Source organism: Coregonus clupeaformis, chromosome 24 (assembly GCF_020615455.1).
Source record: "Coregonus clupeaformis isolate EN_2021a chromosome 24, ASM2061545v1, whole genome shotgun sequence".
NCBI classification, from domain to species: domain Eukaryota; kingdom Metazoa; phylum Chordata; class Actinopteri; order Salmoniformes; family Salmonidae; genus Coregonus; species Coregonus clupeaformis.
The window spans coordinates 3,604,310-3,618,837 of record NC_059215.1 but is presented as its reverse complement, the minus strand read 5'-3'; the positions used below and the strand labels follow the sequence as shown (position 1 = coordinate 3,618,837).

Genomic DNA, 14,528 nt, shown 5'->3' with positions numbered 1-14,528 from the left:
CATCCATCCTCCCCTCAATAAGGTGCAGTCGTCCTGTCCCCTTTGCAGAAAAGCATCCCCCAAAAATGATGTTTCCACCTCCATGCTTCATGGTTGGGATGGTATTCTTGGGGTTGTACTCATCCTTCTTCTTCCTCCAAACATGGCGAGTGGAGTTTAGACCAAAAAGCTCTATTCTTGTCTCATCAGACCACTTGACCTTCTCCCATTCCTCCTCTGGATCATCCAGATGGTCATTGGCAAACTTCAGACGGGCCTGGACATGCGCTGGCTTGAGCAGGGGGACCTTGCATGCGCTGCAGGATTTTAATCCATGACGGCGTAGTGTGTTACTAATGGTTTTCTTTGAGACTGTGGTCCCAGCTCTCTTCAGGTCATTGACCAGGTCCTGCCGTGTAGTTCTGGGCTGATCCCTCACCTTCCTCATGATCATTGATGCCCCACGAGGTGAGATCTTGCATGGAGCCCCAGACCGAGGGTGATTGACCGTCATCTTGAACTTATTCTATTTTCTAATAATTGCGCCAACAGTTGTTGCCTTCTCACCAAGCTGCTTGCCTATTGTCCTGTAGCCCATCCCAGCCTTGTGCAGGTCTACAATTTTATCCCTGATGTCCTTACACAGCTCTCTGGTCTTGGCCATTGTGGAGAGGTTGGAGTCTGTTTGATTGAGTGTGTGGACAGGTGTCTTTTATACAGGTAACGAGTTCAAACAGGTGCAGTTAATACAGGTAATGAGTGGAGAACAGGAGGGCTTCTTAAAGAAAAACTAACAAGTCTGTGAGAGCCAGAATTCTTACTGGTTGGTAGGTGATCAAATACTTATGTCATGCAATAAAATGCAAATTAATTACTTAAAAATCATACAATGTGATTTTCTGGATTTTTGTTTTAGATTCCGTCTCTCACAGTTGAAGTGTACCTATGATAAATATTACAGACCTCTACATGCTTTGTAAGTAGGAAAACCTGCAAAATCAGCAGTGTATCAAATACTTGTTCTCCCCACTGTATGTGGTGGTCTTACCAGAGGCGCAGGGTCAAACTGAGAGACCACGTGATGGAGGAAGGCGGCCAGGTGAGCGGGCCGAGACTTGAGCAGCTCTATACTCTGGAAACAACTACACTGACCGTTGATCTGAGAGACAGGGAGATAGATAGAGAGAAAGAGAGAGAGAGGGTAGAGATCAACAGAAAGGTATAGTTGAGTAAGAGAGAAAGAGATACCAACTCAGTTGTCTTGTGGTTAAAGTGTTTTCATCCTGAGATTGAGAGGTTGGGGGTTCGATACCCGGTTGAATCATACCAGACTCTAAAAATGGGACCTGATGCCTCTCTGCTTGGCATTCAGCATTAAGGAGATGGATTGCGGTAAGGCGCTGCGACAGACTAGCGACCTGTCCAGGGGGTGTACTTTTACATCAAGCTGCCTCACGCTACAGAATTAGGAGAGCTCCTGCCCCTATGGGCCGTTCTGGCTTTATTTTCCCAGGCTTGCTAAGAGAGAGAGTCATTGAGAGAATGAGACAGACAGGCACAAAATGAGAGATAGAGAGAGAGAGAGAGAGAGAGAGAGAGAGAGAGAGAGAGAGAGAGAGATAGACAGCCAGAGACAGTCAGCCAGCCAGACAGTCAGACAGAGCCAGACAGACAAAGACAGACAGAAAGAGCCAGAAAGACAGAGCCAGACAAAGCCAGACAGACCCGACAGTTAGCCAGCTGTCTAGCAGTAGTCCACCAGTACCTCTTTATGCTCTGTATCAAAGTAGTCGTCCTCTGCTCCGATGATCTGGGGGTTGAGACGAGACGAGGGACTGCCCACACTACACTGGAAGTTACAGTTCTAATTCGCACATACACACACACAGACATGAGCATTACTTCCTTCTAAATCTAGTGTTTGGAGTAAACAACAAATATACAGTGTCTGTGTGGGCGTCTGTGTGTGTGTCTCACCAAGTCCGGCGTGTCCTCGGCGTCATGCGAGGGGCAGGAGTTGAGGCTGTCTCGGGGGGTGGTCTTTGGGCTGTGGCAGGGGGTCTCTCTTTGGCACGGACTCTCAGGGAGGGGACTGGGAGACACCTGAAATAGAGAGACACACACACCATTCATATACTGTATAACATTTGCCAGTCTCCAATTTTGAATGGGCATTGTGGTAGCGATACCACATGTTCCAGTAAAACTTTCTGATAGAAAAGCATTGAGGAAAATAGGAATTGGCATTTCAGTTTACTTCCTGATTTGACCAAATTGAAATGGAATGGACCCTAACCCTGGTTGGCAGGTAGCTTAGCGGTTAGAGCATTGGCCCAGTAACCGAAAGGTCACTGGTTTGAATACCCAAGCCGACAAGGTGAAAAATCTGTTGATGTGCCCTTGAGCAAGGCACTTCTCCTTAATTTGCTCCACGGGCGCCTGGCTGACCCTGTAAAGGCACATTTCACAGCACCTATCGGGTGTATGCGACAATAAAACATAGGATTATTATTTTTATTTTTTATTTCAGTACAATGGTATTGTATTCAGAATACCAATTCACATGTAGTTGTCATGGAGCATCTGTTGGTGATAATAACAGACAGGCTAATTGGCCAGGTTGACTCACAGTGTTATTGGTCCAGGTTCCATCGCTGCCGCTCTCTACCAGCGAGGAGGGGGTCTGCTCTCCATCGGCCGCCCCAACGCCCCCCTCCTCCACCTCACTGTCCCAGGGGGAGAGGGAGCCATCCTGAAAACACAATCACACACACACACAATCGTTAGAGTTGTGTGTCACACACGCCTACCATAAATGTGTGGCAGGCCAGGCAGTAACTGGGCTGTCCCTTTGAGAGTGTGTCTGTCCCTGTGAGATAGAGACAGCAAGAGAGTGTTTGTGTGTGTATGTGTGTGTGTGTGTCTATGGGAGAGAGAGTGTCATTGTGTAAGTGTTTTTGTGTGTGCTTGTATACGTATGCACGTACACGTGTGTGTGTGAACATATGTATGTGTGTATGTGCATACGTAGGTGTGTATACCTGAGGTGTGCCTGTGGCCTTGCTGAGCTGGCCATGCAGCAGAGGAATGTGTTTCTTGGCCTCCTGGATGTCCTTCAGTAGTTTCTCTGTGGGGTTCCTGCTGTACTCCTCCTTCATAGCCTGGACATAAAGTGACATAACGTGACATAACACACAGGAAGGGAGGGGGAAAAGAGAGAAGAGGTGGTGTAGTGTGTGTGTGTGTGTGTGTGTGTGTGTGTGCGTGTGTGTGTGTGTGTGTGTGTGTGTGTGTGTGTGTGTGTGTGTGTGTGTGTGTGTGTGTGTGTGTGTGTGTGTGTGTGTGTGTGTGACTGTGTGAGTGTGTGAGTGTGTGTGTACGAGTGTACGAGTGTACATGCGTGTTAATGTGTCCAGTTCCCACAGTCCTAGTTTTAGTTCATGGTCTTTCATTCAAGGAAGTGAAAGTAAGGGGAGGGCAAGATGTGATCAGTGTTTATCAGTGGTTACACATGGTAACTGTAGTGTATCTGTTTAGTGCTAAGAATGATTGGCTTTTGGGAAATGTAACCACTACTTTCTTAACAAAAACGAAAGGAATTCATAACAGAAAAGACTTACAACAGAAACAGAAAAGACTTACAGCAGAAATATAAAATCTAACATTACACATTACAGAAGCACTGAATATTCTAGAGGCAAAACAAAAGGACTTTGAGGAACTTATTCAGGAAAGATTAGGTTTCATTTACAAAAAATAAAAAAATAAAAAATTGGATAGAGAACGGCAAAAAATGCATCAACGTTTTTCCTGAACCTTCAATATAGAAACGCAACCAAAAAGAACCTACAAAAGATTGTTACAAATGATGGAGAATCCTTATCTCACCAACAGAGATCTTGAATGAGGAAGTAAAATGTTTTAAACAAATGTTCTCTTGTATTGCTCATAGAACCAAAAAGGCCCTACCGAACATTATTCATCATGATCAGATGGGATTCTTAAAAGGAAGATATTTTGGAGACAACATTAGACAACCACTAGAAACCAGGTCTACAATCTGTTTATAAGTGACTGGATTTTTTCAACTTTGGAGAATCTTTCATAAAATGGGTAAAGGTCACGTACAACAAAATAATAAATAACGGTTACTTCTTTGAGAACTTTGAATTGTCAAGAGGCATAAAACAAGGTTGCCCTCTGTCACCATACCTATTTATTATGGCCATTGAACTGTTAGCTTTAAATATTTAGCATTCTGGCTAATGATACCATTAAGGGGCTAAAAATGAAGGGATTAGTGACAAAAGTATCAATCTATGCCAATGATTCAAGTTCTCTTGAGTCCTCAATCTTTAAGGTCCTCATTGAGGACCTGGATAATTTCTCCAGTTTCTCTGGACTAAAACCCAACTACAATAAGTGTACTATATTATGGATTGGGGTCTCTAAAAGATACAAACTTTAAATTGCCATGTGGTCTCCCGGTTAAATGGGCAGATGGTGAAGTCGAAAAGATACAAACTTTATCCCGGAAAAGTTTAGCGATCTTGCAACGATTAATTTTGATCGAAAACTTAGCAAAGTTCCCTCTCCACGGTTTCAAGATTCAATCTATTTGCAGGAAGAATACCTAGATTAATTCTCTAGTGATATCGCAGTTTACAAATTTATTCATGGTTCCAGGAGAATCCTGTTTCAAATCATGCGAGAAAAATATATTTCACTTTATTTGGAATGTCAAACCAGATAAAGTTAAATGAGCACATGTATAATGAACATGAGTTTGGAGAGTTACAACTATTAAATAAAACAAACATCTCTCTTAAAGCCTTTATTGTACAAAATGTGTATCTAAATCCAAACTGGTTTTCCAGCAAGCTACTAAAAGAGGCCCATCCTATGTTTAAGACAGGGCTCTTTGGTGTTTTGCAGATTAAAACTAAAATGTTCAGTGGATTGATAATGGATCCATGTTTTAAAGTATCCTTTTTAATGAAGTCATACAGCGTTGGCTACAATTTCAATTTCATCCTCCAGAAAAGGCAGATCTAATATTACAGCAAATAATATGGCTAAACTCCAATGTACTGATAGAGAAAAAAAGAATTTTCTTCAAAAAAATGTTCAAGGTTATAATATTTATGAAGGACATTGTAAACAAGAATGGTAAAATTATGTCACACAAGCAACTAACAACAGTGTATGGAGGTATATGCTCAATACAAAATTATAACCAACTCATCGCGGCTCTGCCACAAAATTGGAAGAGACATTTACTTATAGAATGAGTCTGTCTGCCACCAATTGAAATTCATAAATGGCTTAAAATGATAAGCCTAAATGTATCCGTTTCACTTAAAGTCAAAAGGTTTGATAGCAATACCGTATAAAATTCAAGTCAGTTAGGAACAGGTTTTTGATGTCCCAATACCTTGGCATCGGGACTATGAACTGACATATAAAACAATAATTGACACATCAATCTGTTTGTTTCAATTGAAGCTATTATATAAAATACTTGCTACAAAAAGAATGCTCAATATATGGGGCATGAACAGTCAGCCTTGTGCGGACTCTGCCATGAGGAAACAGACTCAGAACATTTGTATGGTACTGTCAGTCGGTGGCTCGCTTTTGGAGTCAGATCCAGGAATGGTTGTTATGTCATAATATCAGGGTTCAGATGGACCTGCAAACGGTATTGTTAGGGGATCTGAAAATCCACGATCAATCAATGGGTAATATCATTATACTCTTTGATAAAGTTGTTATTTTTAGGGCAATATCGGTAGAAATGTTACAAATAGGGAGGTTCAGGACCCTCGTAAGACATCATAGTAAAAAGGAGGGATGTATTGCGAAAGGAAATAGCAAAATGGCAATGGGAAAGATGGGTTAATCTGTGGACATCGGAGGGTTGGAGTTAAGATCAGAATGAATGGTGGATTGGCTGCTGTGGGTCAAAATCCTACACTTGAAGAAAGAGGAAATTACGAATACATGTATAATTATTTAACTACAGGTACGGTAGAAATGAGCAAAACTAGCTGTAAATAGCAGTAGAAGTATTGTTGTCCGTTAGTTTACTCCAATCAGTGTAGGGATGGTAGGGTAGGGGGAAAAAAGTAATATTAAAGCTGCGTGCCTTTCTATGTTTGCTGAAATCCATACTTTTTCTATAAATGTTAATCAAATACAACCACCGACTGTTTGCTCATTGCTGTTTCTCTAAGACGGCAACTCAGCGCAAATGCGCACGTGTTCATTGAATCTCAACAAGGAAACAGTCGTGGTGGTATTTGATGAACGTTTATTGAAAAAGCATGGAATGCAGCAAACACGGAAAGGCACGCAACTACAGAGGACAAACATAGGTACAAGGTGGGCGCTTCATAATTAACTTTTTTTTTATTTACAAGTATTGACCTTGGTCGAATCTTTGTAGGTACATAGGTAAGTGCATAGACGATGTCGTCCCCACAGTGACTATAAACCAAAAACCATGGATTATAGGCAATATTCGCGCTGGGCTAAAGGCTAGAGCTACTGCTTACAAGGAAAGGGACATGGACGCATACAAGAAAGCCCGCTACGACCGCCGACGAGACATCAAACATGCAAAAGGAAAATTTAGGAGGAAGGTGGAATCCTATTACACCGTCTCTGACGCTCAAACCAAATCAACTTTGATTTGTCATATGCGCCAAATACAACAGGTGTAGACCTTACCGTGAAATGCTTACTTACAAGCCCTTAACCAACAATGCAGTTTTAAGAAAAATAAGAGTTAAGAAAATATTTACTAAATAAACAAAAGTAAAAAAAATAAAAGAGTAACAATAAAATAACGAGGCTATATACAGGGGGTACCGGTACCGAGTCAATGTGTAGGGTTACAGGTTAGTTGAGGTAATTGAGGTAATATGTAGCTCAGTTGGTAGAGCATGGCGTTTGCAATGCCAGGACGCCGAGCAGATGCCATACCAGGCAGTGATGCAACCAGTCAGGTTACTCTCGATGGTGCAGCTGTATAACTTTTTGAGGATCTGAGGACCCATGCCAAATCTTTTCAGTCTCCTGAGGGGGAATAGGCGTTGTTGTGCCCTCTTCACGACTTTCTTGGTGTGTTTGGACCATGATAGTTTGTTGGTGATGTGGACACCAAGGAACTTGAAGCTTTCAACCTGCTCCACTACAGCCCCGTCAATGAGAATGGAGGCCTGCTCTGCCCTCCTTTTCCTGTAGTCCACGATCATCTCCTTTGTCTTGATCACGTTGAGGGAGGGGTTGTTGTCCTGGCACCACACTGCCAGGTCTCTGACCTCCCTATAGGCTGTCTCATCGTTGTCGGTGATCAGGCCTACCACCGTTGTGTCGTCGGCAAACGCAATGATGGTGTTGGAGTCGTGCTTGGCCACGCAGTCATGGGTGAACATGGAGTACAGAAGGGGACTAAGCATGCACCCCTGAGCGGCCCCTGTGGTGAGGATCAGCGTGGCAGATGTGTGGTTGCCTACCCTTACCACCTGGGGGCGGCCCGTCAGGAAGTCCAGGATCCAGTAGCAGAGGGAGGTGTTTAGTCCCAGGGTCCTTTAGCTTAGTGATGAGCTTTGAGGACACTATGGTGTTGAACGCTGAGCTGTAGTCAATGAACAGCATTCTCACATAGGTGTTCATTTTGTCCAGGTGGGAAAGGGCAGTGTGGAGTGCAATAGAGATTGCGTCATCTGTGGATCTGTTGGGGCGGTATGCGATTTGGAGTGGATCTAGGGTTTCTGGGATGATGTTGTTTATGTGAGCCATGACTAGCCTTTCAAAGCACTTCATGGCTACAGATGTGAGTGCTACGGGTCGGTAGTCATTTAGGCAGGTTACCTTGGTGTTCTTGGGCACAGGGACTATGGTGGTCTGCTTGAAACATGTTGGTATTACAGACTCGGTCAGGGACAGGATGAAAATGTCAGTGAAGACACTTGCCAGTTGGTCAGCGCATGCTCTGAGTAAACGTCCTGGTAATCCGTCTGGCCCTGCGGCCTTGTGAATGTTGACCTGTTTAAAGGTCTTACTCACATTGGCTACAGAGAGCGTGATCACAAAGTCATCCGGAACAGATTGTGCACTCATGCATGCTTCAGTGTTGCTTGCCTCGAAGCGCGCATAGAAGTCATTTAGCTCGTCTGGTAGGTTTGTGTCACTGGGCAGCTTGCGGCTGGGCTTCCCTTTGTAGTCCGTAATAGTTTGCAACCCCTACCACATCTGACGAGCGTCGGAGCCGGTGTAGTAGGATTCAATCTTAGTCCTGTATTGACGCTTTGCCTGTTTGATGGTTCGTCGGAGGGCGTAGCGGGAATTCTTATAAGCGTCCGGGTTAGAGTCCCACTGAAAGTGGTAGCTCTACCCTTTAGCTCATTGCGGATGTTGCCTGTAATCCATGGCTTCTGGTTGGGGTATGTATGTACGGTCACTATGGGGATGACGTCATCGATGCACTTACTGATGAAGCTGGTGATTGATGTGGTATACTCCGCAATGCCATCGGATGAATCCCGGAACATATTCCAGTCTGTGCTAGCAAAACAGTCCTGTAGCTTAGCCTCTGCATCATCTGACCACTTCCGTATTGAGCAAGTCACTGGTACTTTTGCTTGTAAGCAGGAATCAGGAGGATTGAAGTATGTTCAGATTTTCCAAATGGAGGGTGAGGGAGAGCTTTGTATGCATCTCTGTGTGTAGAGTAAAGGTGGTCTAGAGTTTTTTTTCCTCTGGTTGCACATGTGACATGCTGGTAGAAATTATGTAAAACGGATGTAAGTTTCCTTGCATTTATGTCCCCGGCCACTAGGAGTTCCGCCTCTGGATGAGCATTTTCTTGTTTGCTTATGGCCTTATACAGCTCGCTGAGTGCGGTCTTAGTGCCAGCATCGGTTTGTGGTGGTAAATAGACAGCTATGAAAAATATAGATTTAAACTTTCTTGGTAAATAGTGTGGTCTACAGCTTATCATGAGATACTCTACCTCAGGCGAGCAAAACCTAGAGACTTCCTTAATATTACATTTCACACACCAGCTGTTATTGACAAATAGAACACAGACCACCACCTCTTGTCTTACCGGAGGCAGCTGTTCTGTCTTGCCGATGCACGGAGAACCCAGACAACAGTATTTTATCTATGTCGTCGTTCAGCCACGACTCAGTGAAACATTTACATTTTAGTCATTTAGCAGACGACTTACAGTTATTGAGTGTATACATTTTCATACTTGCCCCCTGTGGGAAACGAACCCACAACCCTGGCGTTGCAAGCGCCATGCTCTACCAACTGAGCTACAGGGGACTACAGGTAAACATAAGATATTACCGTTTTTTTATGTCCCGTTGGTAGGATAGTCTTGAACGGAGATCATCCAGTTTATTCTCCAACGATTGCATGTTGGCCAGTAGGACGGATGGTAGCGGCGGGTTACCCACTAGCTGGCGAATTCTCACAAGGCACCCGGACCTGTGTCCTCCATATTGGTGTCTCTTCTTCATGCGAATGACAGGGATTTGGGCCTGGTCCGGTATCAGCAGTAAATCCTTCGCGTCCGACTCATTAAATAAAAAACCTTCGTCCAGTTCGAGGTAAGTAATCGCTGTTCTGATATCCAGAAGCTCTTTTCGGTCATTAGAGACGGTGGCAGAAACATTATGTACAAAATAAGTTACAAACAACGTGAAAAAACACACAAAATAGCACAATTGGTTAGGAGCCCGTAAAACGGCAGCCATCTCCTTCGGCATCGTATGTCGAAGGGCTTACAGACAATAACTGATTACAACGACGCAAAACTCCCAAATGAGCGAAGTGCCTTTTATATTTGCTTCGAGGAATATAACACTGTGCCTTGCGTGAAAGCCCCTGTTTTTCTGGATGACTGTGTGATCTCCCTTTCCATGGCCAATGTGAACAAAACATTTAAACAGGTTAGCAATCACAGATGGAATACCAGGGCGTGTTGTCAAAGAATGCACAGGCCAAGTGTCTTCACAAACATTTTCAATCTTTACTCCAGTCTGTAATCCCAACATGTTTCAAGCTGACCACCATTGTCCCTGTTCCCAAGAGCTCCAAGGTAACCTGCCTAAATGACTATCACCCTGTTGCACTCACATCTGTAATTATGAAGTGCTTTGAAAGGCTGGTCATGACACACATCAACACCATCATCCCCGACACCCTAGACCCACTCCAATTTGCATACCGCCCCAACAAATCCATAGATGACGCAATCTCAATTGCACTTCACGCTGCCCTCTCCCACCTGGACAAGAAGGGAAATAACTATGTGAGAATTCTGTTCAAAGACAGCTCAGCATTCAACACCATAGTCCCCTCCAAGCTCATCACCAAGTTAGGGACCCTGGGACTGAACCCCTCCCTCTGCAACTGGATCCTGGGCTTCCTGACAGGCCAGCCACAGGTGGTGAGGGTAGGCAACAACACCACCGCCACGCTGACCTTCAACACAACTGCATGGCCACGCAAGACTCCAACACCATCATCAAGTTTGCTGACAACATGACAGTGGTAGGCCTGATCACCGACGGCAATGAGTCAGCCTACTGGGATGAGGTCAGACACTTAGCAGTGAGGTGCCAAGACAACAACCTCTCCCTAAACGTCAGCAAGACCAAGGAGCCGACCATGGACCATAGGTGAAAGAGGGAAGAGCACGTCCCCATCCAAATCAACTGGGCTGTTGTGGAGCGGGTCAAGAGCTTCAAGTTCCGTGGCGTCCACATCACTAAGGACTTAACATGGTCCACACACACCCGCACAGTCGTGAAGAGGGCACGGCAGCGCCTCTTCCCCCTCAGGAGGCTGAAAAGATGATGCATGGGCACTCGGATCCTCAAAAAGTTATACAGCTGCACCATCGAGAGCATCTTGACAGGCTGCATCACCGCTTGGTATGGCAAATGCAAAGCCCTTGACCACAAAGCGCTACAGAGGGTGGTGCGGACAGCCCAGTACATCACTGGGGCCGAGCTCCCTGCCATCCAGGACCTCTATATCAGTTGGTGTCAGAGGAAGGCCCAACAAATTGCGAAAGACTCCAGCCATCCAAGCCATAGCTACCGTCCGGCAAACAGTATCGGCGCATCGGCTCTCGGACCAACAGGCACCGAGACAGCTTCTACCCCCAAGCCATAAGACCGCTAAAAAGCCAGAACGCTAAATAGTTAATTAATGGTACCCGAACTAGACTATATATACACACCATATACACACTAAATTGACACTCCCACACAAAACCCACAACAAAAACACACTCACACACACTTTTACACTCATCATTTGCTGCTGCTACTCTGTTCTTTATTTTACTCTTATTATTATCTATCCTGATGCCTAGTTACTTTACCCTGCCTTCATGCCTTCACGTCTACCTCAAATACCTCGTACCTCTGCACATTGATAGCTCCATTCTTGTGTATTTTATTTTATTCCTCGTGTTACTATTTTACCCTTTTATTTTTTAACTCTGCATTGTTGAGAAGGGCTCGTAAGCAAGCATTTCATGGTAAAGTCTACAACAGTTGTATTCAGTGCATGTGACAAAAGAAAATTGATTTGATTTGTAGTCAGAGCTAGATACCACAAAGCATGTTCTCGGCGCAACGCTGTTGGTGAAGTTAATCAGAAACTTCCTTCACCATGGAGTGGAGTTTAGTCCGCTAGCCTAGCCATGATTGGTTGAGATAATGAGGGGTCAAATGGCACGTCCTGCTCTCTGCTACCGCATATATCTGAAAGATCCATAGAATATGGATTTACTCATATTTTCATCATGGACAACATGCAAGGTGTAGCTACAGCTTTTAATAACAGTGTTGTCCTGAATACATCTGCTGGTATTGACACAAATATAAATATCAACCCATGGAAGTCTGGATTTGGAGTCACCCTCAAAATTAAAGTGGAAAACCACACTACAGGCTGATCCAACTTTGATGTAATGTCCTTAAAACAAGTCAAAATGAGGCTCAGTAGTGTGTGTGGCCTCCATGTGCCTGTATGACCTCCCTACAACGCCTGGGCATGCTCCTTATGAGGTGGCGGATGGTCTCCTGAGGGATCTCCTCCCAGACCTGGACTAAAGCATCCGCCAACTCCTGGACAGTCTGTGGTGCAACGTGGCGTTGGTGGATGGAGCGAGACATGACGTCCCAGATGTGCTCAATTGGATTCAGGTCTGGGGAACGGGCGGGCCAGTCCATAGCATCAATGCCTTCCTCTTGCAGGAACTGCTGACACACTCCAGCCACATGAGGTCTAGCATTGTCTTGCATTAGGAGGAACCCAGGGCCAACCGCACCAGCATATGGTCTCACAAGGGGTCTGAGGATCTCATCTCGGTACCTAATGGCAGTCAGGCTACCTCTGGCGAGCACATGGAGGGCTGTGCGGCCCCCCAAAGAAATGCCACCCCATACCATGACTGACCCACCGCCAACCCGGTCATGCTGGAGGATGTTGCAGGCAGCAGAACGTTCTCCACGGCGTCTCCAGACTCTGTCACGTCTTTCACAAGTGCTCAGTGTGAACCTGCTTTCATCTGTGAAGAGCACAGGGCGCCAGTGGCGAATTTGCCAATCTTGGTGTTCTCTGGCAAATGCCAAATGGCCTGCACGGTGTTGGGCTGTAAGTACAACCCCCACCTGTGGACGTCGGGCCCTCATACCACCCTCATGGAGTCCGTTTCTGACTGTTTGAGCAGACACATGCACATTTGTGGCCTGCTGGAGGTAATTTTGCAGGGCTCTGGCAGTGCTCCTCCTGCTCCTCCTTGCACAAAGGCGGAGGTAGCGGTCCTGCTGCTGGGTTGTTGCCCTCCTACGGCCTCCTCCACGTCTCCTGATGTACTGGCCTGTCTCCTGGTAGCGCCTCCATGCTCTGGACACTACGCTGACAGACACAGCAAACCTTCTTGCCACAGCTCGCATTGATGTGCCATCCTGGATGAGCTGCACTACCTGAGCCACTCGTGTGGGTTGTAGACTCCGTCTCATGCTACCACTAGAGTGAAAGCACCGCCAGCATTCAAAAGTGACCAAAACATCAGCCAGGAAGCATAGGAACTGAGAAGTGGTCTGTGGTCACCACCTGCAGAACCACTTCTTTATTGGGGGTGTCTTGCTAATTGCCTATAATTTCCACCTGTTGTCTATTCCATTTGCACAACAGCATGTGAAATTCATTGTCAATCAGTGTTGCTTCCTAAGTGTACAGTTTGATTTCACAGAAGTGTGATTGACTTGGAGTTACATTGTGTTGTTTAAGTGTTCCCTTTATTTTTTTGAGCAGTGTATTTGGCCTGAATGCCAAGTGTCACATCTGGAGGAAACCAGGCACCGCTCATCACCTGGCCAATACCATCCCTACGGTGAAGGATGGTGGTGGCAGTATCATTCTGTGGGGATGTTTTTCAGCGGCAGGACTGAGAGACTAGTCAGGATCGAGGGAAAGATGAACGGTGCAAAAATACTGAGAGATCCTTGATGAGGGAAAGATGAACGGTGCAAAGTACTGAGAGATCCTGCTCTAGAGCGCTCAGGACCTCAGACTGGGGCGAAGGTTCACCTTCCAACAGGTCAACGACCCTAAGCACACAGCCATGACAATGCAGGAGTGGCTTCGGGACAAGTCTCTGAATGTCCTTGAGTGGCCCAGGCAGAGCCCAGACTTGAACCCGATCGAACATCTCTGGAGAGACCTGAAAGTAGCTGTGCAGCGACGCTCCCCATCCAACCTGACAGAGCTTGAGATGATCTGCAGAGAAGAATGGGAGAAACTCCCCAAATACAGGTGTGCCAAGCTTGTAGCATTATACCCAAGAAGACTTGAGGCTGTCATCGCTGCCAAAGGTGCTTCAACAAAGTACTGACTAAAGGGTCTGAATACTTATGTAAATGTTAAATGTCCGTAAAAAACTTTAAAAAACTATTTTTGCTTTGTCATTATGGGGTATTGTGTGTAGATTGATGAGGGAAAAAATTATTTGATCCATTTTAGAATAAGGCTGTAATGTAACAAAATGTGGAAAAAGTAAAGGGGTCTGAATACTTTCCGAATACACTGTAAGTCCTGTGCCATTATCGGATATTTTGTGATTTTACAGTAAGAAGAATATAATTGAACTTAGCTGAATAAAATAAAAATGATATTTTCCTATTCAGGAGCAAGTGTGCATATGAAGTGGCTATGTTGAGCGTAAAAGTGATCATTTGAAACAGGTCCTATACACTAGATTTAGAGTTATTTGGCAACTTTAGTTGAATGATACAAACCTTAGAATACCTTAGAAATCAGAACATATATGGGCTGCATGATGCGACTGTAGGCTATTGACGGTTTGAGAAAGTCACAAAAAAAGCTTGTGCTATGTTCCTTGCCTCAGGCTGCAAACGCTGTTCTCTTATCAAGTGATCACATTTTCAACAATCAAACTTTTCTCAATGCCTTTACTAATACTGTATGTAAAATTAGTTTACATTTAGAAT

The 14,528-nt window shown here is 44.9% G+C and overlaps 1 protein-coding gene across 1 annotated transcript in view; it reads right to left on the bottom strand.

Annotated features, from left to right (window-relative positions):
- LOC121537727 (rho guanine nucleotide exchange factor 12) overlaps positions 1-14,528 on the bottom strand; it is a 164,832-nt gene that overhangs the window by 47,079 nt on the left and 103,225 nt on the right. The window contains exons 9-13 of the mRNA XM_045206985.1: positions 3,021-3,140; positions 2,609-2,731; positions 1,957-2,082; positions 1,745-1,843; positions 1,028-1,138 (exon numbers count right to left, since the gene is read on the bottom strand). Coding sequence (XP_045062920.1) covers positions 1,028-1,138; positions 1,745-1,843; positions 1,957-2,082; positions 2,609-2,731; positions 3,021-3,140 — 579 coding nt within the window. The remainder of the gene's footprint in view (positions 1-1,027; positions 1,139-1,744; positions 1,844-1,956; positions 2,083-2,608; positions 2,732-3,020; positions 3,141-14,528) is intronic.